The sequence below is a fragment of the Bos grunniens genome, chromosome 10 (assembly GCF_055505025.1).
Source record: "Bos grunniens cultivar Pamir isolate PY7600 chromosome 10, Bosgru_T2T1.0, whole genome shotgun sequence".
Taxonomy (NCBI): Eukaryota; Metazoa; Chordata; class Mammalia; order Artiodactyla; family Bovidae; genus Bos; species Bos grunniens.
In genome coordinates, this window is record NC_141174.1 from 67,373,965 (window position 1) to 67,399,411 (window position 25,447).

The window sequence follows — 25,447 nt, forward strand, 5'->3', positions numbered from 1 at the left end:
CTAATCCTTTTGATCTAAAACTTCTAAACTGTTGATTTCATCCAGGGATTTTTTTTTTAAATCACAGACATTTTAGTTTTCATCTCTACAAGTTCAATGTGGGTATTTAAAATATGTGCTCAGTTGCTTCAGACTCTTTGTGACTCCATGGACCATAGTCCACCAGGCTCCTCTGTCCATGGGATTTTCCCAGCAAGAATACTGGAGTGGGTTGCCATGCCCTCCTCCAGGGGATCTTCCTGACCCAGGAATCAAACCCATATCTCCTGTAACTCCTGCAGATTCTTTACCTGCTGAGCCATCAGGGAAGCCCCATTTTCTTTATACATATATATTCTCCAAGTCTCTACTTAAGCTATGTGACCATATGGAATACAGTTATGATAATGTTCATATGTTCTTGGCTTTGCTCTCTCAAAGACTTCCTCAAGCAAAACATTCTCAAGTAGTCCTTTTATTTATTTTTTTATAGTGCAGAAAATGGTGCCAGAGTAGTAGGAGTCAGAATGAAGGAAGGGTCACTGCTGGAGGGGAGAGATTTCTGGCCAAAGACTCCTTCTTAGGCTGATCAATATGAGGAGAGGGAACTTATGAAGAAGGAAGCTCTTGAAATTGACTTCCAAGCTATCTATATCTACCTATCTGCTATAAATCATTGGTGGGGACATTAAGTGCTTCCTTCTTTGTAACAGAAAGGATGAGGCGAGAAGCCAGTAGGAGCAGGGTAGGTAAGCTGGGGACTTGGTGCCTTGAAGGTGAGGAAATTTCTATCTGATGCCTCCAGATTCCATTATGAATAATGAGTTTTTTGACTACTGAAAGTAGGTGTGCAGAGAGGTGAAGGGCATCTGATGTTGGAAGCAAGAGGAGAAAGTATGAAATGACTGCTGCAAAGAACTGAAACTAGTAACTAGAATGGAAGCAGGCTAGGCAGAGCTGAGGTTACAGGTGAGGCTGGGATCATGAATTCAAATCCACATCAGTCTGCCCAGCTGAGGGATTCTCTTTAGTGATTTTGAAGCTCTAATCTGTTGTCTGTGAATTTGGTAAACTGTTGATCATCCCCTTATGTTGAGGTATAACATGAATAACCACACAGAGGCCTGATGATCACGATAAGTTTATCAAGGTCCTTCCAGGGCTCTTCAGCACAAGGTGGCTTGGGACAGCCCACCATTTACATAGCACGCGGTGGCTTTCTTTTGTTTCTCATCTTCCCAGTGAATTCAGTGACAACTTCTCCTAAGCATAAATACCTCTACACCACCTTGAGCTACTGTCATCCCTGTGAACAAGGGTGAGGGTAGAAAGGGTAAGGAATGTCTGTTTTTTCCCATTCCCAGCAAATCTTGATGCATGTCATGGATGCCAGAGAGCTCATAATTGCCCACATGTATTATCAAAGGCCAAGATAAGGCCACCACGAAAGAAAAGATCAGAAACTCTCCAATGTATCTTCTTTCCTGATCCCCTCACTTGCCTTGTCATGGACTGGAAGGAGAGGAATGAGTTTGAGGGGGCTAAGGGCATTTGGCTTATAAATCTCTCGTGAGATGTCTCTTTCAGAATCAGGCTCAAGCTGAGATACTGCCTAAATATCATGGTATAGGGTAGGCCCTGTGCCTGTAAAATCTAAGATTTACCAGTCAACTCAATCTCTGACATTGTCACCAAAGTGCCACAGCCATGGAAGGATGGGTTTTCCCATAGTAACAAACTATACCAAGTTACATTTTTAAAACATACAATAACACATACTCATGCTCTGTGTATGAGTTCAAGGATCTGTGGCACAAATAGGAGAAATGACTGCAAGTCCCAAATCAGTGTTAATGCAGTGTCTCAGTGCTAAGGAGCCATTTCTTGAATTTTCCAGAGCCTCACAGCATGCTTCTAAGCTTCTCTCTATGTGTGTCCAGGGCCATACACTCTGTAACCACCATAATGATGATAGTAAATCTTTTGAAAATACTTCAAATTGCTTTCCAAAGCTGGGGCAAGGGGGACTTTCCTGGGAGTCCAGTGGTTAAGACTCTGCACTTCCCCTACAGGGGACACAGGTTTGATCCCTTGTCGGGGAACTAAGACCCTGTCAAATTAAAAAAAAAACACCAAAGTTGGAGCTAGAGATGCAGGTGGGATTACCCACCGCTGTGATGCCTGCTGTTGGTTTGGGCCACTCCAGGTTTGAGGTGCTGACTGGGATTACACTGAGTTCTTCCAGTCCTTTGGGCACGCTGGTATAAAGAACAAATCCAGTCAGTACTTTGGCTGCTCCAGCTCATCTGCCTTCCTGAAGGGTTGTGTGGCCCTGGCCTGTGAGAAGGGCACCCAGAAGTCCCCGAGGAGGGCTCGTCGTTGTGCTCAGATGATGCCCACCCCATCCATCCCTTCATACTCTCTCAAACATGTCAGTGGTTGTGTTCAGGCCTAGTTTCTGAAGCCTCAGTCCCAGACACCAATGTCTCCCCCTATAAGACACAAAAGAGGGTGTCGGGGAGCAGGTTCTTTTGGTCCAGGGCCCTGCTGTCCTCCTACATCACAGGGCAGAAGCGCTGCAGTGAGTCACTGAGAGGCAGCTACAACGATGGAGTCAAGGCCAGACTTCCGCTCATGTTCAGGAGGAAGGGCTCAGCTTGTCCTCCCTCTGGGTGATGATCCCAGATGACCAGAGCTCTGCCGACCTGGCTGTGTGATAACAGGAGACAGTCTGTAGTCAGGGAAGCCAGGACTCAGAGGTGGATGAGCAGCCCTAGGCCAGAGAGGCTGAATTCCTCTCTGACGTGAAGAGAGAGAGGTCCCTCAGAACTCCAGGGAGATGGTCCAAGTTAGTGCTAGTCACTGTCTCTCCTTCCTGACACCGGGAGTCAGATGGGCATCTTTATCTTGCAAAGCCGATGTACCTGTCATTCCTGCCCATGGTCTTCTGGCACTTCCACAACTCCCATATCTCATTGATATCGCCATATCCCACTTCTTATAAGTTGGCGTGGGAGGTAAGTCTCAGCTATATATATATATATATAAAAAGCCCAAAGCCCCGAATTTGCCTCCAGTTCTGTCTCTTTGGCCCCAGAAAAATCCTTCCCCTCTGTGATGCTCATCTGTAAAATAACCTGGATCAGTGGTTTTCAAAACACATTCTTCAGAGCCACCAAGAGCTTTCAGGGTTCCCCAGGGTCCCCTGAGAGGCACAGTAAAAAAGGAGGCTGACCTGGCTCTGGACTTCCCCACCCCCAGCACCCAACAGTGTAGTTGCTTTTTCTCAGCTTTATATGCAGTGTTTCCACACAAGGATTCTTTGAACAAAGGGTCCTGAGCCTCCAAAGTTTGAGAACTGCTGAAACAAATGATTGTTAAGGTCACTTCCAGACTGAGATACTGAAGCCCAGCTCAGGAATCCTTCCTGGTTACCAGTCCTGGGTGCTTGAGCTCCAGCAGTGCTCATGGTGACAGGCATATGGCCCTCAGCAAGTGCTGTATGGTGCCATCAGTGACCCACTGATGCCTACATGTATGGGGTGGGGGGGCTGTTTCCCCAGCTAGAGGGTGAGATCCTTGAGGGCAGATGTCTGATTTTCCCTCCATGCCTCTGTCCTCTTATAGTGCCAGAGGTGGAGTGGTGCTCAGTAAATTTGTTGATGTTCCAGGTGTCATGAGCTCTCATGTGAGATAAAACCTTCCAGAGAGACCCTTTGCTTTGGGGAAGGAGAGTCAGCCTTTTGTCTGCTGAGTGCCCCTAGAGAGACCTGTCCTTTGGGAACCAGAACCCTGACCTGCGAAACACCTTCAGACTGCCATACCCCCAAAGAGGGCAGGCCTGAGTTCCTGCCTTAACTGGATTCTGCTCAGCCTCAACTGCCCTCAGTGCCTCTCCTGGCAGGGGCTCTCTGCACACTGAAGCCATGGACAAGGCCTTCTCCTGACCCTGAACTTGGGAATCAGATCAGCTTAGGTGCCTCATGGATGGTAGGCATCTCAGCTGGAGCTGGAAGGAAGCCCAGGGGCTATGCGGAGGAACTCCAGGCTTGCTCAGAGTGTAGCTTCTTCTGCAGACGGAGGCCTAAAGTGGTACCCAGAGGCACCTCTGAAGACAGGTTGTTAAAAGGTGCCAGAGCAAAGATCAAGACAGCTGTAGGCCAACGTCCCTTGGGCAGGTAAACAGGAGGAGAGTGGGAGCTGCTGTGGAGTCAGTTAGGAAACCTGCTCTGCCACCCACTCACTATGGGACTTTGTGAAAACAGATAACCTTAGTTTTGTAACCTGGGGGCCAAAGGACCTAACCAACTACAGGCTACCTCACACAGAAGTGGTGAGATTCCCAGGACACAATGGGTATGGAAGTGTTCTGCAAACCAAAATAGGCGGGATGTAAAGGATTCTTACTGGTGTTAACAGGGGAGAGGACACTTCCATGCCAGAGCATCTTCCCATGAGGGACCGTTAGCAATTCAGGGATGCTCTGGGACTCACCATCTCTCCACCACCTACTTTACTCCCAGAAGCCATCTTTGCTTGGCTGGCACCAATTTCTTGACAGATTGGGTAATGTGAGGGGGGTAGACCATTCAGGACAGAGACCCCAGCCCAATTATGACTCCAAGAGGCTCTCCCAAAGAAAAGGAAGTGTCCTGATAAAAAAAAGCCTCTGAAAAGTGAGAGAGGCCCAGGAGGCTGCTGAGGTTTCCCAGGGCTCTTGGTTGATGAAGGGGCCCATAGGATCCCAAGGACTGGGTCCCTTAGTCCCACTGACCTTCATGCCCCTTGGCATGGAGGCCAAGTCAGCCTCCCCTGATACATGGAGCTGCACACATGACCTTTGCCCTTCTAGGGGGTGGGTCCTGGTTGGCACTGTGGGAGCAGATGAGCCCTTCGCAGGTCACAAGGAGAGCTTGGCATTTCACTCCAGAGACCACCCCCCTTATCAATCCTCCAGGTGTGGAGAGTAAGCAGCAGCCCAGACCAGGGCTAGAACATCTGGCAGGGTTTAAAGTCCACAGCTGGAGAGCGAGACCTCCCCACGCTGATGTGGGGAAACACTATCAGGCTCTAGCCTGGTGCTGCTCCGGCCTCATCATCCCTGACAGGCTCTGTGCCCCATTCGGGCCTCCCTGGGCCTCCCTCAGCTACTGTAGCCTGAAGTGTGGGTACTGGGCCTGCGGACCCAAACATCTGGCAGATCTGGTTGGCTGTTGGGCAGCACCACAGGGCTGCCATCCCCCGGCCCCCCACGGCCTTTCCAGGACAAGCTACTCTGGTGTGAGGTGGGCAGAGAAGGGTCGTAAACAGTCTCCTTGAGCGCCAGCCATAGTGTGTCCCGCTTCTCATTGAGCTGGCCCCGTTCAGGTACTGTCTGCTCAGCTTCATCCAGGTCCTCTGGGGAGGCACCCACGGAATCTGGCACACGGGCACTGGGCTCAGAGGTGCTTAAGCAGGTCTCATCAGAGACGCTGAGCCCCTCCAGGGTGCTGGCTGAGGAGCAGAGGCAATCAGAGGGCTCCACGACCTGGGGCTTGGGCCTGGGAGGGTGGGCCGGGGCTTCTAGTGAGGCCTGCACCAGCTCAGCCTTCTTCCCTGGGGAGTCCTGCCTGGCCCGGGTTTTGGGGCTGGGTCCAGCTTGCTTGTAGGGAGAGGAAGTCTGCAGGGCCGGGCACTGACTGAAAACTGCCTGGTGGTCCAGGAACAGCTCTCTTGGGGATGCAGGGCCTGGCGGGGGCCGGGAGCAGTAGGGGCCATCATGCAGCTGTAGATCTTCAGAGAGCACTGAGGGCCGGTGAGACAGCTTGCTGGTGGCTGTACTGGTGTCAAAGCTGGGACTCCGGCGTCGTGCCAGCGGCTGTAGCTCGTACTGCTCTGAGCAGGACCCGGGTACCCCTCCCACCGGCCCTGGTCGTGGTCGACCTGCCTTCTCCCCACCAGGCTCCCCAGTTCCGGAATCCCACGGCAGGTGTGCACAAGGCCAGAGGATCTGCCCACAGTTCTTCTCTGGTCCAAAGAAACAGCAGAGAGATTGGAAGAAGAAGCTGGCGAAGCCGCAGCTGACGCACTTCACCATCATGAGGACGATGCCCAGCTTGCGATAGAGCAGCACCGTGGCAGGCAGCATGAGCACGCCGGCTGCAAACAGGGCTGCGGCCCCCACTGCTGTGGCGCAGCTGGTCTGGCGCAGTGAGAAGGCCACTCGACTCAGGCGGTCAGGGTGCGGGCACAGGTGGTAGGAGATGCAGTAGTTGACAGTGAAGTCCACGGAGAGGCCCACCGAGGCAGAGAGGAAGAGGGCCTCGGCAGTGTTGAGCTGCCACTCAAGCAGAACCAGGAGACCCACGGTGAGCAGCACGGTGCCTGCCACAGCTGCCACTGAGAACAGGCTAAGTGGAACATTCCAGGTGCCCAGCAGCAGTGTGGCAAAGGCCAGCGCCAGCGCCAGGCCCAGCACCACTGCAGGCTCGGTGCTCAGGCTGTGCTGCAGGCTGTACAGCTCTAGACGGCTGGTGAACCAACCCCGGCGCAGGCCAGGGGGTGCCCTGCCCAACTCTGCTGCCAGCCAGTGGTTGACCTCAGTGTAGAAGTGGTGAGCCTGGCTATAGTCTGGACTGTAGGGGCAGTTGGTCTGGAACTGCAGGACCAGGGCAGCCAAGCCGCCCTGGGTATTGAAGCGGGGTCCCAGGTCCCGGGGGCCCTCCAGGCCTTGCTCCAGAGCCATCATCTTGAGGCAGTGCAGGAAAAGCTGCGGGGCCCAGGGGAAGCCCGAGTGGCCACAGCAGAGGCCTGGCCCCAGGCGGGCACAGCCGGGGCTCTCCATCCAGTGCTGGAGGGCCTCCATGAAGCACAATGTGGGCCAGCCCTCCGGCTGGGCCCCGAAGAAGCTTTGATTTCGAGCTCCGTGGCAGAGGGCTAGCAGCCAGCGCTGGGCCTCAGGACCGCTGGCTGAGAAGGCAGGGTCGCTCACCAGCGAGCTGTTGCTGCGAGGGTCCAGGGGGTCGCCCGTGTCCACGGGCAGGATGCCCCACACCAAGACCACGGGCATGTGGCCGCCCTCGCCCTGAGGCAGCCGCTCAAACAGAAACTGCTGACGGTACTCGGCGTCGAAGCGCTCGAAGGGGTGGCTGGGCCGGAAGACTTGGCCGCGGGGCGGCGGCAGCGTGGGCAGCCGCAGGCGGGGGCTGACGCCGGCGATGTAGGCGCCCCCAGCCGCCAGCGCGGCGAACCAGCAGATCCAAATGTAGCGGAACTTGATGACCCCGCAGGGCAGGAGGCGCTGGAAGAGCAGGCGCGAGGTGCTGGCGGCCGCCCTCCGGAGGCCGCGGAGCCGTCGGTGGAGTGCCAGTGCCAGTCGCCGGGGCGCGCTGCCGGCCCACGGGCCACGCGCCTGGGACCCACAGCCGCGCGCCAGGTAGCGCTCGTGCAGCACCGCGGAGGAGGGCAGCCAGGCCAGCGTGAGCGCCAGGTGCGCCAGCACAGCCGTTCCCATGTATAGCGCGAAGCAGCGCACGGCCGGGAGGCGGCTCAGGTAGCTGGCGTAGAAGGCCGCGCCAGTGGTGAGGCCCGAGACCAGCAGCAGGTAGCCGAAGTGGTGCATGGTGCGGCGCACGCGCTGCGCCAGCCCCCCGGAGGGCAGCTGGCTCTTGCTGAGGCGCCAGAGGTCGAAGAAGATGAGGGTGTGGTTAGCGCAGACGCTGCTCAGCAGGACAAGGGCTGCCAGATTGACGAAGGGGAAGTAGGCCATCCGGAAGGCCACTCGGTAGAGAAAAAAGGCAACCAGCAGAGAGCCCAGCACCCCCAGCAGCACCATGAGCGTGAGGAAGAGCGAGCGCAGGTAGAGGGCGATGCTGAGGAAAATGGCGGCCAGGGCCAGCAAGGGATACACCGTGTCCTGGGCCAGGTAGTGCCTCAGCAGTTCCTGCTTGAGGCCCAGGTCCATGCCGGTGACGGACGTGTAGTTGTCGGAGAGCCCCCAGGGCATAGCGAGGCGGTCCAGGTAGATGCCCATCATGGAGGCACCCTTCAGGGTGGGCAGGAAGAGCAGGCTGTACTTGAGGGAGGGCACCTGGTAGTCTGCAGTCTGGGGACTCAGAAAGTCCCTGTCCAGCAGGAAGTGCAGGAGTTGGTAGACAGCACTGCTCTGGGAGCACTTGGTGGGAACCTGGGTACAGCGTGGGGGCTTGTCATTTCCGGGTCCCAGACAGGAGGGCACCAGGGCACCACGGTGATAGTAGAGGGCACAGGCCCGCAGCAGGGCCAGTGTTCGCGTTGTATCGGCTTGAGTAATGTCTAGGCAGGAGGAGCGATTGGAGAGCGCAGCCACAAAGTTGCCCAGGGACCAACTTGGGCAGCACTCGTTGGCTGCTGTACGCTGGCACAGAGCCCCAAAGCTGGGATGGGAGCGGATCTGTAGGGCACACACAGCAGGAGAGAGCTCAGGGGAACTGCTGGAGCCCAGGTTTCCAAGCACTATCCCAGGCTCTCTCACCTCTTTTGAGGCAGCAGGGCAGAGGCAGAGAGGTATCTTGACCTGACTGGTTAGGCCCCTGTTCCAGCAGCTACATCTTGACTCCTTTAAGGAGGAGCCTCAGGACCTTTTGAAAATCCCCGGGCTCTGAGGGTCTGTCTCCCAGCAGCTATGTCTTGGCACTTCTGGAAGCAGCTGACTCTTCGCTTTCCTCTCCCCTACAACCTGGAGCCTCTTAGCAGGGTTGCAATAATTTTCTAAGCAGGGAATGTGTTTTCCTAGCCCAGCCTGGCAACCTTGGTTCAACTGTATTTCCTTATGATCAGGTCCCTGGTGTCCCTGGCTCTCCCCAGCCCCACCAAGCCCCGGCACCTCCTCAGCTGGCTCACCTGGTCATGTTCCATGCGACACATAGAATGAATGGCGTGCAGGTTCCACAGGCTGCCCGCTGAGGTGGACATGAACACCAGCTGTGCGTAGCTCTTCTCTGCAACACACGGCCCAGAGCTTAGTGCTTTGGCCCCAGATCCTGGGCCCACCAAAGGGAAGATGCTTACTCTGGACCATATGAGGCTCAGATTCTCAGGAGCCTCAAACCTGTGCCTGGCTGCCTGATGCTGGGCCTACATCCCTCCCCTGTGCCACACCCCCGTCCCGCTTGACCCTTCCTGGCTGGAGCAACTGAGACCTGCCTCATCCTCCCATCTGTAACCCTACTTCCTTGGTTTGAATGTGACTGGCCAGTCTCCTTCCCCTTCTGTCTGCCCAGATTTGTTCTCCTGGGCCCTCCAGTTCTAGTAGATGGGGAGAGGGAGAACCACCATTAAAGCCAGGAACCGGCCAGGCTGCAGCTTACCAGGGGGGCCACAGAAGAAGCTGTCCTGCCCTCTGTCCTCCAAGGACTCCACCATCCTCCGAGGCCGGACCATCCCCTCTTGGGCACTGCTCCAGGGTGTGGCAGGGCTCAGGGTGGTGTGGGGGTTTGAGCTAAGGTGGAGAAAAAATCTTTACCAGGCACTCTCCAGAAGGTGAGGGGCTCAGAAGAGGCCAGATACCATTGCCTAGGGGGTTCCAGCAAGGCCCTCTGACCTGCCTTTTTTTTTTTTTTTTTACTTTTTTTTGCCTGCACTACATGGCATATGGAATCTTAGTTCCCCAACCAGGGATCAAACCTGTGTCCCCTGCAGTGGAAGTGCAGAGTCCCGACTGCTGGATAGCCAGGGAAGTCCCCTGACCTGTCTTTGGCTCCTCTCTGGAGACCTCGTTCTATTTCCGGTTGCCCCCAAAAGTGGAAAGATGGGAAGCCATTACCTGTTCAGCTCAAGGTCTGGGGAAAGGGAAAGCAGCTTCCTGGGGCCTGTGAGGGCCTGCAGTGCTCTCCAGACCACTAGCTTGCGCCCAATGTCCGTGTCCCGAGGCTCAAAGCCCTGGAGGGAGGAGGGCAGAGAAGATCAGACCAGAAAGAGGGGGAGTTCTTCTTCCTTCTCAGTTCTGCTCCTTTGGGTCCCTGGAGCAGGGAGGGCTGGCCTGCCTGGCTGTATGGTTGGACCCGAGGATCACCTCTGTACCCTTTCTGAGCTCTCACTGGAGAGTCCACTCCCAGCAGGACCACTCCAAAGTTCTGCCCCAGATCGAGCTGAGGTTGTCAGGCATGGGGGCCCCGTCCCTCCCTGTGGCCCCTCACCAGTAAGGGCTTGGAGAAATCAGGTAGCTGGCCCCCCAGCAGTCCAGCCAGGGTGCAGAGGAGGATGAAAGCCAGACACAGCAGCAGCACGGCCACTGGGCACTCCGCAATCAGCTGGGAATAGCTGGGAAAGAGGAAGAGATCCCCCATGAGTTGGCGTTGGGCATGGCAGCAGGGAATGGGTGAGCTTAGAAGCCACCAAGAAGGGATGGTGGAGCTAAACTGGGCCTGGTCACCCCATGGGTCCAGAGAAGGCCCAGGCCTACCTCTTTGGCATCCGGAAGGCCCGTTCCTGCCTATGGGAGAGAAGAAAAGACACTTGCTTGCTAGAGTCCTCTTGTAAGGTGGGAGGTTGGAGTAGGGGTAGAGGGTAGAGGAAGTTGGCATCGACCCTTGCAAGCCTCCCCACTCCCGAGTTGCAACCCTTCCTTCCTCTTCCCTCCAGGCTGCCTCCTCCATCAGAGACAGGAGACACTTGGGTTGCCTCCTAGGGAAGGAATCTAGACCTCAGAGAGTTGGCCCCACTTTGAAGCCCTGCCCTACCTTCCAGGGCAGCTGGCCAGCTGCTGGACGACTCCTTACCTGACGCTGACCACGTGGTGCTGCACAGATGCTGGCTTCCAGGTCCCATCACGCTGTGAGGGGGCTGGCGAAGGGCTGAGGCTGCAGCCATGGGAGCACAGTCCTGCCTGGTCCCCAAGCCCTGGCAGGGAGCTTCCCCCCCGGTACTCCTGCTGTACTCGGGGATAGGTAAAGTGAGCAGGGGCCAAGGGGCTGGACGGGCCCACAGGCTGGAGGGTGGAAGTTGCTGGTGGTGGTCCAGAAGAACTGGAAGGGTCCTCAAGGGGGCAGCTGTGGAGGGAGCAGCTCCTCTCTGGGCTGGCCTCCGGGGCCACAGCCTTGCTCTGGGACCTGGGGGAGGAGGAGGCAGGGAAAATGGGGGTGGGATAGTGGTGGTCCATACCATGCCCCAGCAGTGTTCAGTGAGCTGAGACGGATGGGGCTTGGGTTTTTCTGTTACTGGTTCTGGCAGGAGGCGACGAGGATGGGGGCTCTGGGTCTACACCTCCAGCCTACTTCTTGGGGTTCATCGTCTCATTCCCTCATCGGTCTCTGCACCCCCAAACACATATGATCTTAATTTGCACCTTTAAAAACTGTACAGGGGAAGTACTTTCCTTTTATAGATTTGAGAACTGAGGTTCAGTGAGCCCTGAAGAGCTGGGCCTTGAGCCCAGCTCTGTCTGCTGCAATCGTCTCTTCATTCTCGTCAGACGCTGATTAAGCACCTGCTGCACTTCTGTTCCCACCTTAAAAGCCAGGGAAAGTTTGGCATAAGCAATTATTGCCTTTTTTTACCAACCCTAGGATTTCGGGAAGAGGTTTGCTCTGCAAGAGTGTGCACAGTTGGGAAAGGGAGTTAGGACCCCCAAGGGACTTGCCAGGAAGGAGTCAGCAATAGATTCATCTTTCCAAATTACTCATGGGGGCAGTATTCTGTGCATGGACCCAGCCCCACTCCTTGGGTGCAGGGGGAGTTGAAGTCCTACCCCAGTGGCAGGATTGCTAGACCTAGGACAGAAGATGGTCACAGAACCAAGTGCCTGAGGGCCATGGGTGATTCCCAGAGGGTTCTGGGCCCACCAGTGAGTCTCCTTCCTTCCATCCTCCTGGCTCACCTGGCCTGCTAGAATTTGCATAGCTCCCATGGAACAGCCAGGTGTCTGCTGATCCAACCCTGGCTTCCAGTCTTGCCTGCTGCACTGCTGAAGGGGCCATGGGCCAGGGTCCTGGCTGTGATGGCAAGTGGACATTGCCCAAAGAGGCTGGGTTCTGCCCAGAAATCAAGTAGAGGAACTGAAAAAAAGTAAGCTCCTTCTCTTCCTGCCAGAAAGCTGGGTGGCAGACAGTCGAGGGGGAGGGGATAACCCTCGTGCTGAAACTAAAATGAGGGAGCAGTGGAGGTGGGATCCTGGCCCCATCATCCTTTAGCTCTGGGGTCTTGGGAAAGATACACAGTTCTTGGAACATTGACATCCTTGTCTGCTGAGTCGGGGTATGAGAATAAGGTCCCCCCTCTCAAGTTAGTCAGAGAAGGCAATGGCAACCCACTCCAGTACTCCTGCCTGGAAAATCCCATGGACGGACGAGCCTAGAAGGCTGCAGTCCATGGGGTCGCTGAGGGTCGGACACGACTGAGCGACTTCACTTTCACTTTTCACTTTCATGCATTGGAGAAGGAAATGGCAACCCACTCCAGTGTTCTTGCCTGGAGAATCCCAGGGATGGGGGAGCCTGGTGGGCTGCCGTCTATGGGGTCGCACAGAGTCAGACACAACTGAAGTGACTTAGCAGCTTAGCAGCAGCTCAAGTTAGTATGGGAATTAACTGAGGTAAGATCTGTGAGGTGCCTGGCATGGAGCCTGGCATGTGGAAGACATTTGCTTTCCTGCCTCTTCACACTCAGTGCTGCAGGAAGTGTGTAGATTAAGAAGTATATTTATATTTACAATTTGAACTCTTTAGGCACTTCAGATAATATGTCTCCATTTGAGAACTTCTCACGCCTTAAGAATCTCTCTACATATATAATTATAATTACTTTTCTTTTTTAAATATTTATTTGTTTCTGGTTGTGCTGGGTCTTAGCTGCAGCATGTGGGATCTAGTTCCCTGACCAGGGATAGAATCCAGTCCCCCTACATCAGGGGCATGGAGCCTTAATCACTGGACCATCAGGGAAGTCTCAGTACTTTTCTTTTTGTTATCAACAGCTGCATTAGAATTTATCTCATGATTTAAACCACTACTTCTTCTTCTTCTTTTTTTTTTTTTTTTTACTAACTCTACATTTAGAAAAATAGGAATTTGACTGAAGTTGTTTTCAAGCAAGACCTCAGATGACCCCATAAAGTTAATGATATAGCAACCAGTGTCCTGGCAGATAAATCCCTTGTACATCCATCCCCATGGGCCAAAGGGAAGCTGGAAAAATGACCTGGGTTTCATATGTATAAGTGGGGATATCTATTTCTTTAAGATTTTTATTCTGCAGGTCTTTTCTGAGCACTTGCCACATGCTGGGCACTGTGCTTGGTCTGGGTTGGACCCTGAAGGCATGAAGGTGATCCATTTTATTTTGTATACATTTTTGGTTGCACCCTGTGGGGTGTGGATCCTTAGTTCCCAGATCAGGGATTGAACCCATGTCCCCTGCCTTGAAAGGTGGAGTCCTAACCACTGGACCACCAGGGAAGCACAAGGTGACCCATTTTAGTCTTAGTCTCACTCTTTAGAGTAGGGCCTGCTTTCCAGAGTCAGGAGGGTGGGGCAGCCAGGGTGCCTATTTCAGCTGCCCATGATCTTAAAGCATCACTGAGCTTTGGGCTTGTCTTAGGAGTCAAGTCCCCACTTGGAGTGTCAGTTTCTTTTTCATGAAGGGAAGCCAGCACTCCAGGGGGTAGTGGCTGAGAAATGAAACTCAGTCCTCCTTAACCAGCCTACCAAATCTCATCAGCGCCCCCCTTGCTTAGCAGGCTTCTGTTCAAGGGGAAATTAAGTCTCCACCATTGGTTTGCTTCTACTGGGATCTCCCTAGCCCAGCCCCATCCCTTTTATCCCTCTCCAGGAACCTAGGATCAGCTGTCTGCCTTGCTTCCCCTGGGGGCTTTCATTCTCACCCTCAGTTCCATGGCTCTGCCTGGGATGAGCAGTTTCCTGGGCTGCTTGCCTGGGCACATTGGCCTGTTGGCCAAGTGACTGGGGCAGGTAGGAAGGTCAATGAAAAGGGAAGACACAGGTCTGACTCATGGCCATAGAAGTCAGGGCCTGGCTAATAGTGCCCCAGACCCTCACTTGGGAGCCCCATAACGGGCAAATATACAGGAGAATTAACCATGCCCCAAGGCCACAGACATATAGCTATATGAACATCCATGTGATCAGGCAGAATGGTCAGGACAGATGAGGGAGTTCCAGTTCATGCCACTAGGAAAATAAAAAGTAATTTTAAAGATGCAAAGAATTAACTGTTTCAAGTTGCCCTGTTGTCTTTACATTAGTAAATGTGTGTGTGTGTGTGTGTGTGTGCGCGCGCGCGCGCGCCCGCACGCGCACACACGCACGCACATGACTGCATGCATGCGCTGTCTTATTCATTCTCCAGGGTGCTGCTTAGTTCAGCAGGAATTTTTGTTTCTTGGACTGAAATGAGTCCCTTTGCCTGATTTGTCCAGGGTCTCTGGGGAGGGGCAGAGAGGGGCCAGAGGTCTCAGGGAGTTACTAGAAGACAGCAAATAGTTCCTGTGTTCAAGTATGAGCCCTATGTGCAGGGGAAGTGAGTAGTCCAAGATAAGGCTGATCCTGCGCAAAATATCTGAGGCAGCAAAAGACTCTCCAGCCCCTTCTAGGGATGCTCCTGGCCCCTGCCCTGTCACTATCTCTGCCTTGGCCATCCTTGGCTCTTTGGTCAGGCCATAGTGCCAGGCAGTCCCCTGGTCCAAGGAGCACATTAATCCTGTCTCTCATCCCATCGCAGAAAGTTCTGTGCCTTTCAGTCTGAAAGGTGGCTAAATCTATCCAGGCTGGTTTGACAGTAGAGGGAAGGAAACATTTCTCTCTGCTTGTGGGATCTCTTCTTCACTCTGAGGTACAGGTTATACATTTAACTGGGGCAGTCTGGAGATAATGTGTTCACCTCTGCTTTTGCCCCCAAAGAATGTTTCCTATTTCAGTCCAGGCAGGAGAGAGAGGCAGCGTCATGTCAGGTGAGGGATCCTGGGGGCGGCAGAACAGGCAGGGCACAGAAATTGCGCCATATTGTTACCTGGCTGGGCTGTTCCCTCACACATATGGTGGAGGAAGGGAGAGGAGAGGCACCAAGATCTGGGCCCTCAGCAGGAAGGTGTTCCTTCTGTCTTGCCAGCCTGGTGCTCCTTCAGGGAAGGTACTGACCGTGACCTGAGTCTCAGAGCCTGCCAACCCATCACATCCAAAGAGTGCAGGTGGCTGCCACACGTGGGGACTCCAGCCCACACGTGCGCAGCTGGCCATGCGGGGCGGCAGACTGGAGACTGATGGTGATGGACAAAGACAGACCCTAGTTTGGCGGCCAAGTGTCTGGCGTCTCCCTAGGACATACACCTTGGCGAGTCCATCTACAACACACACGCACCCTTGAGCACATTGACATGCTAGAACCCGGACTGAGGTTGCTGCAGGCTTGGGGCTTACAGAGAAGACGTGGGGGCAGGGCCTAGAGGGAGGGGTTCTGGAGGCCGGAGGGGCGGGGGGAACTCGGGGTCTTAGAGGTAAGGTAGAAACAGTGGGTGGGGCAGGTCCCGGGGGCAGCGAGGGCGAAGGGGGCTGATATTAGGGGGTATCAGGGAGAATGAAAATCGGCAGAGAGAGGGCGTGGCCAGGGGGCCAGGAGTCTGGAGGCGCCAGAACGGGCTCTGGGAGGGTCTGGGGAATGAATGGGGCGACATATGGCGGCTACCGGGAATATCTGGGGCGCGGGTTCTGGGAAGGACTGAGATAGAGCTGGATCTGCGGAACAGTCCGCCCCTACCTGTCCGGGGAGCTGCCTTCTGGGGCCAAAAGCTCCCCCTCGGGCCGCTGCTCCCCTTCCGGACCCGGGCCGGGAACCGGATCGCTGCTGCTGCTGCTGCCGCCACCACCGTCCATGCCCGTGGGCGGCGCCGCTGTCCGGGCGCCGGTGCTGAAGCGGCGGCGGCAGCGGCGGCGGCGGCGGCGGCGGCGGCGGCGGCGGGTTTCTGCGCATGCATCGACGCCAAGCGGGCCGGTCGCTGGGCGGGGCCGAGGAAGAGCTTGGCCAATGGGCGCGTCACTGGGGGGCGGGGACAGAGACTTCCCGCCGCGGCGCTGTAGGAGCTGGGGGCTCCCTGTCTTTAAAATATCCCCCGAACGTTGTTGTGGGCCCCTCTACCCAAGACATGTCTGACAGCTGCTGTTAGGAGTCTGGCCATCTGGCTGTAGCTCGCACACCGGCGTTTCTGCGGGGGATCGGTCTTCCGTGAGGGACCAGGAAAAGCGACCCCGGGCTCCGTGTCGAGAGCCTCATAACTTGTAACCCTGATTCTTCAAGCCCAGAAGAGCAAGCAGCTCCATGCCGGCACTTTACTGCTCAGAATGCTGAGGGGTTGACAATTGGGGCTACGTTTACTCCTAAATTTCTCTGAGCTTCCCTCAGCGGACCCCCACCACTTCCCAGTGAGGCTAGGCACCTGTTCAAGTTGGGTCTTTCTTCAAGTTGGTCTGGACCTGGGTCTGTGCCCCTCAAATGTGGAGCCTCGATTCTGTTACTCAAGTGCGAGTATGACCCGGAAGAGAGAGAAGCGACTCAGAGAATCCCCAGCTCCTTTTCTTATAACTACCCCACTTCAACCTGGAAATGTAATCATTAGCCACTCACTTCCGAGTTCTTGCTGTCTCCCCCATCAAGGAATGGCTGTAAGAGAGGGGCAATGTGTTGGGAGGTAGAGAGGCATGGTTGGAGAGCTGTGGTAGCACTAGAATAGGTAGGGTCCCTATGAGAAGCCTAGGAATTGGGAAGTGGAGAGGCCCCCAAATGTGGAATTTGACTGGGTAGAAGGGGTTTTACAGCAAGTAGGCTGTCTGTATGTTTGGGAGATGCCTTGGCCGAAGAATAGGGCTGGGAAGAGTCAGAACCCAGTAGTGTCTGGACTATGGGTATCCCTAAACTGTGTGCAAATGCCACTCTATGCAAGATGTAGACCAGTAGGGGATGAGGGTGGGAGAGTCTAGAGGTGTAGAAGTGGTGAGTAGCTTAATTTGGTTGGAGAGATAAAAGCTGTCCCATTAGTTGATGCCAACTGGGTAGGGTGTGGTTGGGCCCATGCAATGGTCGATATAAGCTACAGAGAAAGGAGCAATGTGCAAAGACAGAGAGGACCTCACTCATCCTAAAGGCCTTAGGGAAGGCTTCATGTTGATGGTAGAGCTTTGGTTGGCTTGGAAGGAAGGCATTCCTGACCGGGGCTGAGGTGGAGGTGGTAGTGATGGAGAAACTGTGCAAAGTTAAGGAGTCTGAAAAGTTCTATATATTTTCAGGGCATAGTTAGTTCAGGATCCACTGAAGGTGTCTGTGGATCCTTCTAGAAGGAGGCATGCACAGCCCACTGTGTCTGAGTGTATGTGATGTGGTAGAGGTGATGAGACCATCCTTGAGACCCTTTAATGGGGGATGGGGCAGAAGTGAAAACAAAGGAGGGGTGACCTTATTCAACCATGTGCTGTGGACACCACTGAACCAAACTACTGAGTATGCCTGACTGGGTACCAATTTTCATAACTAGGAAATTCAGAGACCACTGGGCCCCCTGAGCGTCAGGTTGGATGTGAAGGAAGATTGGCTCTTTTAAGAATAGAATATGGCCTCTAGAAGGCTGTTTATTAGGAACAGAAGATTCTGGTTCAGGCCCCATGCTAGATCATGCTCCCCATTCTTGGGTCTTGTTTCTTCTGCTTCCTCAGTGATGTGGGCCGGGGGGATGCCCAGGGGGCCCAGGTGGGTGGCCCCCTCCAGGACAGTGCCCTGATCCAGGGTGGGGACATGGAGGGTGAGGGTGCCCAGGACCAGGGTGGTGCCCAGGGCCAGGGTGGTGCCCAGGGCCAGGGGGGTGCCCAGGGCCAGGGGGGTGCCCAGGGCCAGGGGGGTGCCCAGGGCCAGGGTGGTGCCCAGGACCAGGGGGGTGCCCAGGGCCAGGGTGGTGCCCAGGGCCAGGGTGGTGCCCAGGGCCAGGGGGGTGCCCAGGGCCAGGGGGGTGCCCATGGCCATGGCTGTGCCCCTGTGGAAAATCAGATGAACAATATTAGAGTCAGAGGTCAGTGCCAGTCTTACCTGAGATCAACTCCTCCTCTCCCTTCCCCTTGTCTCTCTGCTGCTCCTCCTCTAGAGGACTCAGGATTCCTGGGTACTAGTAGGGGCTCATGGTAGAGGTCTGGGAGGCAGAAATAGCAAGTGACTGCTCCTAGTTTTAGGCCTTTTGCCTTGATGAAACCAGAGCACAGAGCAGACACAATGGGAGGAAACCAGATCAACTGGTTTCTATTCCTTGAGCTGAGATATGACTCCCATCCTCTGGACCTCAGTTTATTTAACTGTGACTAAGAAGCTGAAGTATCTCATCTTCTCCCTTCCTTCACTCAAGAACCCATGAAGAGTGATTAGAGGTTTTGCCATGTTGACTACTTAGAAATGAAGGTAGGGCTGGGGGAGGCTACAGAGGAACTCAGTGAGAACCAGGGGCATGGAAGAGACAGGAGGTACAGTGAGGAGACATGCAGGAGCCAAGGGGAAGGAGGAGTCAGCTGAAGGGTGGGAGGAGACAAAGGTAAGGATGTGCTTGTTCTCTATGTAGGTAGTACATTTGTGCAGGTAAAGATCTGTACTGCCTCTACATAAAAATAGTTATGTCTATATACATGAGCCTATAAAGGCCTTCTGTGTACACAGGTACATGCCTTTGGGTGCATGTGCCTGGCGATGTGTGTACATGTCAACGGGAGTACATGTGAGCCCATACCTGTCCCTGAGCAGGTGCCAGACTCATGAAATCAGGAAGAACAGAGAGTAAAATCAAGGTTTTATTGCTTGAGACAGAAGAGTCCTGGAATGGGTGGTTTAACCTTCTGTCTTGGCTGGAACCACTCTGAGGCCCCAAGGCCAGAGGAGTTTCTTTGCCTCTTGGCACAGGCCCAGGGAAGAGAGGAGACAATTTTTCTTCTGGTGCTGGGCACTGGGGGCCTGGGGCCCCCCCAAGGGAGCAGGCAGTGGAGGGTTATGGCCCTACTCTGTGTGTGTGCATAAGTCGCTTCAGGTGTATCTGACTCTGCGACCTGACTCTTCTCTTGCCAAGAATACTGGAGTGGGTTGCTATGCCCTCCTCCAGGGGATCTTCCTGACCCGGGGATCAAACCATGTCTCTTAAGTCTCCTGCATGGGCAGGCAGATTCTTTACCACTAGCGCCACCTGGGAAGTCCCTAGGGGTTGGATAACTCCCCAGTCTGCTTCTGCTTCCAAGGGCCTGATAATGGCCTATAACCTCTGGGAAAGAGGCAGGCTCCAGGGTTAGGAGTCTTTTCTGTGACAATATCAAGGCAGCTGCTGCCCCATCCAGGCTCAGTGACTCCTGGAAATTGCCACTTCCCACCCTGCTTGCCTCTTCTATGACTCTTTTGTGGTGGGGGCATTCCAGGCCTAGGAGTTGGGTCTGCTAGTGGTGGGGGGCTGGGGGAGGGGAAGCAGGGAGGAGGGCAGGCAGAGGCAGGTCATGGGGGCCCTGCAGTGTGGTTGGGATTTGGGAACAAGCCAGCCATCTGAGAGGGCTGTGGGTAGCCAGGAAAGCAGAGAAGCATGGAACAGGAGGGGAAGCAGCAGGAGAGAGAATGAGCTGCTGAGGCAGGGAGGGGATGTGAGAAAAGAAGAGGGACAGATGGGAAAACTGGGGAGGAGTGGAGAAGGCTGCCGCCAGCAGGGGTTGGACTTGTATTGTGATGCTCTTCCCCTCCCCACCCCACCCCCACCCGTGGGGCTGAGGCCTCCCTACTCTACATTTGGGGGATGTCCGTGGCCATGGCCGCCAGACTGTCTAGGAAGGGGACTGACAGCAGGGAGGGAAAAGGGAGATGGCTGGGAAACTTTCCTACCTGTGGGCCTGTGGGAGAGGAAGGAGAAAAAAAACAAAGAGCTTTGGTTATTTGGTTCTGCAGTGAGAATACTGTCTTCTTCCTGGTGCTGATTGTGTGCCCACCTTCCACTGCCCTCCGCCAACAAGGCTCCTCAGACTTGACCAGTTGCTTGACCATCATTCCTTCGTTCATTCATTCACTCAATACATACGTGTGTGTGTGTGTGTGTGTGTGAATGCAAAGCTCAGTGGTGTGTCCCTGTTTGCTCAAGAGTTGGCTGAGTTCTCCTGGGTGGGGTGCGGCTGGTTAGAAAGTGTGGGTTCTAGTCCTCACTCTGTCAGTTGTCTGCCTCCTTGACCTTTTTTTTTAAATTTTTTTTTTATCTGTCTGCATTAGGTCATAGTTGCAGTGTGTGGACTCTGAGTTGTGGCATGTGGGATCTAGTTCTCTGAACAGGGATCAAACCTTGACTTCCTGCACTGGGAGCACAGTCTTAGCCACCTGGCCCACCAGGGAAGTCCCTCAACCTTTTTTTAAAAAAAATAATTTAATTTTATTATTGGAGTATAATTGTTTTACAATGTTGTGTTAATTTCTGCAACACAGAAACTGTACAAAGTGTACCCTCCCAACCTATGTCAAACTCCATGACGCTAAAGGAGGAGCCCTGGTTCTTTTATTTACACCTTCAGGTGGGCCCCACATAGCCTCCTCCTCTGCTCCCTCCCCCCAGATTCCACTTTTCTCAGGCTGATCTCTGCTCAGATCCTCAGCTGTTTCTTTGCTCCTGCTTATAACCTTCTGGTTCCAGCTCTCAGACTTTGCTCTTGTCTCCTGCCACTTGGAAATCTTTCTTGCTTCACTCTGTGTTACATTCCTGCAGGAAGTTCGCTTGGGTTGGACCATCCTGCCTGCCTTGCCTGCCCAGCTTCGGGTCCAGAGGGCTCATTCTTGCCATAACCTATCTGACTGGTCCTGAGTATTTTGTAGTGCTCTGTTGGTGGGAATCACCTACTTGATGAGATTTATATTGAGGGCCATCATGGTCTTTTGTTCCTTTTGAGGGGAGCCAATGTCATAGCTGCTGAGAGGTGAGTTCTGAGCCCCAGATCCTGCCACACCTCCAGGGCCTCACCCTGAGAAAGACCGATAACTTCCCTGGAGCTCACATGTACAATGGAGGGAGCCCCTGTTTGTTTCATTCCTGAAGTCGAAGACCTAGTGACATGAAGGATGTGTAGGCATGTGTCTTAAACTGTAGAGTGTATTAAAAACATAGGGCTTGTTTTCATTTTGGAACCCTACCACCACACACACACACACACGGCTTGCCGTAGATGTGACTGACTGATTGCCCCTGACTTCACGACCCTCCCTTCCTTCTTATTCCTTCTTCCACGTTATGGCCTCCCACCATAGTACTTACGTGGCTCCATCTTTTTGGAGCAGGCACAGGGAATGACAAAAGGAACACCTATGAGTCAAAGGGTAAAGTTTAGTTTACTGTAATCTAAACCTCAATCTCTCCTTCTTCCTCCCAGGGATGTACACACATAGCCCCTTAAGAGATGAAAGGGATAAACTGCTCCCTCTAGCTTAGCTTGGGACTCCGTATGGAGCTGGGCACTGAGTAGGTGCCAGGCATGGGTGTTGAGTGAATGCAGTGGGTTTATCCATCCGGTATGTAGACAGAGACATGAGAACATTATGTATCCCTGAACCATATACCCTTACATGTGACCTCTCGAGATCCACCCCCAGACTCACAATCATGTATGAACTCATTTCTACTTGGGCCAGTTTCAATCATGTTTGTTATTTGTGTAGCGTGTCTGCCATGCGTCAGGCCATAGTACTCAGTCAGTCCCTAGAGACTTTTGTCCCTGTGTGATGTCTGGCATAAAGGCAGCGTGTGTGGTGGGGTCGGAGTGGGGGAAGCTTGGAGATCAGTGCACCCAAAGCTGGGAGGACTGGGTTAGTGGGTGGGTGCTTCTGGGCGATGCAGAGGATCCTAAGACCTGTGCCTCCAAGCCACAAATGAATGGAAACCTTCCCTGATCCAAGCTGCTTGTTCCTGCCTCTTCCCACTAGGAGTGGAAGCTGGCTTGGTGGTTTGAGTCAATTTGTCATCTGCCAACAAGTGTGCTACCACAGGATGGAGCGTCTGGGCTTCTGAGGTGCTCTGGTGCCAAGGCTGGCATTGTCTTGCATGGGGCTGGTGCATAAGTCATAATGGGCAATTCCAGAATGGACCCAGTGCGAATGCGGTATATTCATTTTTTTTTCTGACCCACAACTCAGAATATAATATGTAACATACAGACCAAATGCCAGGCTACTCTGGTTGTTGAACATAGAAGCACAAATGTTTACATACCACATACACGCACACACGTCTGTACTACAACAGCCCAAGCCTCTTGCAACACAGGACCCTGGCACCTTTTGAGTCACCTATTTTGTTGGCTTTTACTTGGGCCACCAATGTTGAGCTGAGGTCAGCCTTTGAGCTATGCTATGATCCTTCTTGCCCCCTCCTCCTTCCCCTTAATGAGTGATGAGTCTGGAAGAGATTCGTGGGACTAGTTCTGGAGGAGGGAGTGGTAAAGAAAATGTTAGGGCCAGCCAGGATCTGACTTGGAAGAAAGAGAAAAGACTGGCTTTGGAAAAAACCGCATCCCATTAAGAAATGGGCAGAGAACTTGACATTTTTTTTCCAGAGAAGACAAACAGATGGCCAGCAGGTACATGAAAAGGTGCTCAACATCAGTAATCATCAGGGAAATGGAAGCCAAAACCACAATGAGATATCACCTCACACTCGTTAGAATGGCTGTTATCCAAAAAATAAGAAAGATGTTGGCAAGGATGTGGAGAAAAGGGGATGTAAATTGGTACAGCCACTACTGAAAACACTATGAGGTTCCTCAAAAAATTAAAAATAGAACTGCCATATGATCCAGTAATTCCACTGTTGGGTATTCATCCAAAGAAAACAAAAACCCTAACTTGAAAAAATCTATGCACCTTCACATATTCATTGCAGCATTATTTACAACAGCCAAGACATGAAAACAGTCTAAGTGTCCATCAACAGAGGAATGGATAAATAAAATGTAAATTATACACAATGAATATTATTTAGCCATAAGAAAGAATGAAATCTTGCCATTTGTGACAGCATAGATGGATCTTGAGGGCATTATGCTGAATGAAGTTAAGTCGGAGAAAGACAAGTACTATATAATCTCACTAACATGTGGGATCTAAAAAAATCCACAAACAAAACTTTGAGCTCATAGAATCAGAGAACAGATTGGTGGTTGCCAGAGGTGGTGAGTGGAGCTTGGGTGGAGTGGGTGAAGGCAGTCAAATGGTACAAGCTGTTGGACACCTGATATAGACATTGATATCGATAATTATACCTCAATTAAAAAAAAAAGACAGGCCTTAGACTGTCCCTCCCCAGTTCAGACTAAGGTGCTTGAGGGAGAGGAGTTGGTGGCTCTGGAAGGGAACTAATACAATCCCTTCGACCTCAGCTAAACCCCTGTGCCTGGCACATTAGAGGCTGTAAATTCACTTCTAACTCAAGTAGAGAGCAGACCCAGGAGTCAGGGCAGGGCCGGGCAGGGGGCAGACACCTAGACACAGCACACAGGGCTACATTGCATTTATGAGAGAAACAGACCGACACCCACACACGACACCCACATACGACACAGTGACACAGATACCAGTTCAGTACACAGACACACGTACCCAGGGGGACCATGATCACAAAGGCCACAACACGAGCTCACAGAGCCCCTCCTGTCGCCTCCCACAGCCCACAGAGCTGGACCCTTACCTGGGAGTGCAGAACAGGGGGCAATAGGCGATCTAAGGTGCTGGCTGTCCTCAGGAGTATTTGTAAAGGATGGGGAGGGGCTAGCATGGTCAGGTCCACAGGCAGGATCCGGGCAGAGGGTGTGGAGGAATGAACAGGGCTGGGCTAAACTTAAACAGGGCAAAGAGTGGTTGGAAGCAGGATGGGGTGTGTGTGTGTGTGTGCGTGCATGCATGCGTGCAGGGTGTGTGTGTGTGTGTGTGTGTGTAAGGAGGCTGGGTGGGAGGGAGCAGGGAAGAACCCAGTACCCCATCAGTCTGGTAACAAGATGCCACAGAACCAAGGCCGGGGGCCCACACCATGGCAAGGCTGTTTAGCACCCAGGGGCCATCTCTGAACACTTACGAAGCTTCTACTGAATGTCAGGCCACAAGGTGCTTCACACTCTTTAGTTAACCCACTGAGTCATACAGAATAGTGAGATTATCGCCTGTTCCCATGGGTGGAGGAGGAAACGATGCGCCTCGTGGAGGGGCCTGTGGAACCTTTGCTCTGCACAGCAAACCCCAGGCCTGACCTCTCCCATGTGCACCCCAGGTCAGGGAGCTGCCTGGAAGTGGAAACTGAATGAGTCAGGAAAAAAACAAAACAAAGCTTGTTGTCAAAGAGGGGAGGGACACATCAGGGGTATGGGAGTAACAGATACAAAGTACCATATATAAAATAGATAAGCAACAAAGATAAGCAACTATACTCATCATCTTGTAATAACCTCTAATGGAATATAATCTACGAAAATAATTGTCAATCAACTACATTTCAATTTAAAAAAGTGTTTTCAAGCAGGACTAGGGATGAGATTAATCACTTGCCAGGATATAAAAAAAAAGAAAACCAAAACAAAGGCAGGACTTTGGAGATGGAATATCGACAGGAAGGGGTTTTGCAGTCCAGACTGCAGCGGGCCAGCTGTCTGTGCTCTGTAAGCCCCTGGGGCCTGGGCCCCCTGAGCCACTGGCCTCTGCTGTGAGCCACACCCCTTGACCTCCCTTAGGCCCTTTCAGACAGACCAGGTGCCCTGTTACAAGCTCCCCTCTCTCCCTGGGCTCTTTCTTCTCCTGTCTCCTGCTCCACAGGACTGTCTGCTCACCTTTGTATTCCCAGGGACTGGCCTTTTGCAGATCTCCTGGCCCTCAGCAGGTGTCCAGTAACAATCTGGTGAATGAAGGCAAGGTTCAAGTGTAGTTGTGTGCTGTTTGCTCCGTTGCTTAGTCACGTCCGACTCTTTGCGACCCTTGGATTGTGTAGCCTGCCAGGTTCCTCTGTCCACGGGATTTCCCAGGCAAGGATACTGGAATGGGTTGCTATTTTCTCCTCCTGGGGATCTTCCTGACTCAGGGATGGAACCTTCGTCTCCTGAATTTCCTGCATTGGCAGGTGGATTCTTTACCACTTTCACCTGGGAAGCCACTAAATCAATACAGCTGATAATTTAAAAGCTTAACACATGAGGGAAAAGTATCCACTCTATAGTCCTGGAAGCAATCTTTATGTTCATCAATACACACCCATCACTTGAATCTGTTTCATGTAGTTACTGTTGGGTTATAACTGGTCTCGATTTCTGTGCTTATTTTTCTCTCTCTTCTACAAATTTAAGGTGTTTTTTTTTTTTTTCTTCCTAGAGAAAGGAGCAGGAGGATCTCTCCCAGAAAGGCAGCTCCTCAGCTGACCTGAGTTCAGGCTGCCTACACTTGGGCTCACTGTGCTGGATGAAACAGGCCCACTGACACTCCCACCCTCAGGCCAAGG

At 53.2% G+C, this 25,447-nt stretch overlaps 1 protein-coding gene across 1 annotated transcript; it reads right to left on the reverse strand.

Annotated features, from left to right (window-relative positions):
- Nucleotides 1–1,104: 1,104 nt before the first annotated feature.
- On the reverse strand, nucleotides 1,105–25,028 carry DISP2 (dispatched RND transporter family member 2). Its single transcript, XM_086321923.1, has 11 exons — nucleotides 24,786–25,028; nucleotides 24,041–24,258; nucleotides 23,657–23,805; nucleotides 15,703–21,280; nucleotides 10,716–11,045; nucleotides 10,400–10,429; nucleotides 10,134–10,257; nucleotides 9,761–9,876; nucleotides 9,306–9,436; nucleotides 8,839–8,936; nucleotides 1,105–8,389 (listed from the first exon to the last, which is right to left on the reverse strand). Exons 4-11 carry the CDS (start codon nucleotides 15,816–15,818, stop codon nucleotides 5,123–5,125), a joined length of 4,212 nt encoding a protein of 1,403 aa, XP_086178049.1. The 5' UTR covers nucleotides 15,819–21,280; nucleotides 23,657–23,805; nucleotides 24,041–24,258; nucleotides 24,786–25,028; the 3' UTR covers nucleotides 1,105–5,122.
- Nucleotides 25,029–25,447: the final 419 nt, after the last annotated feature.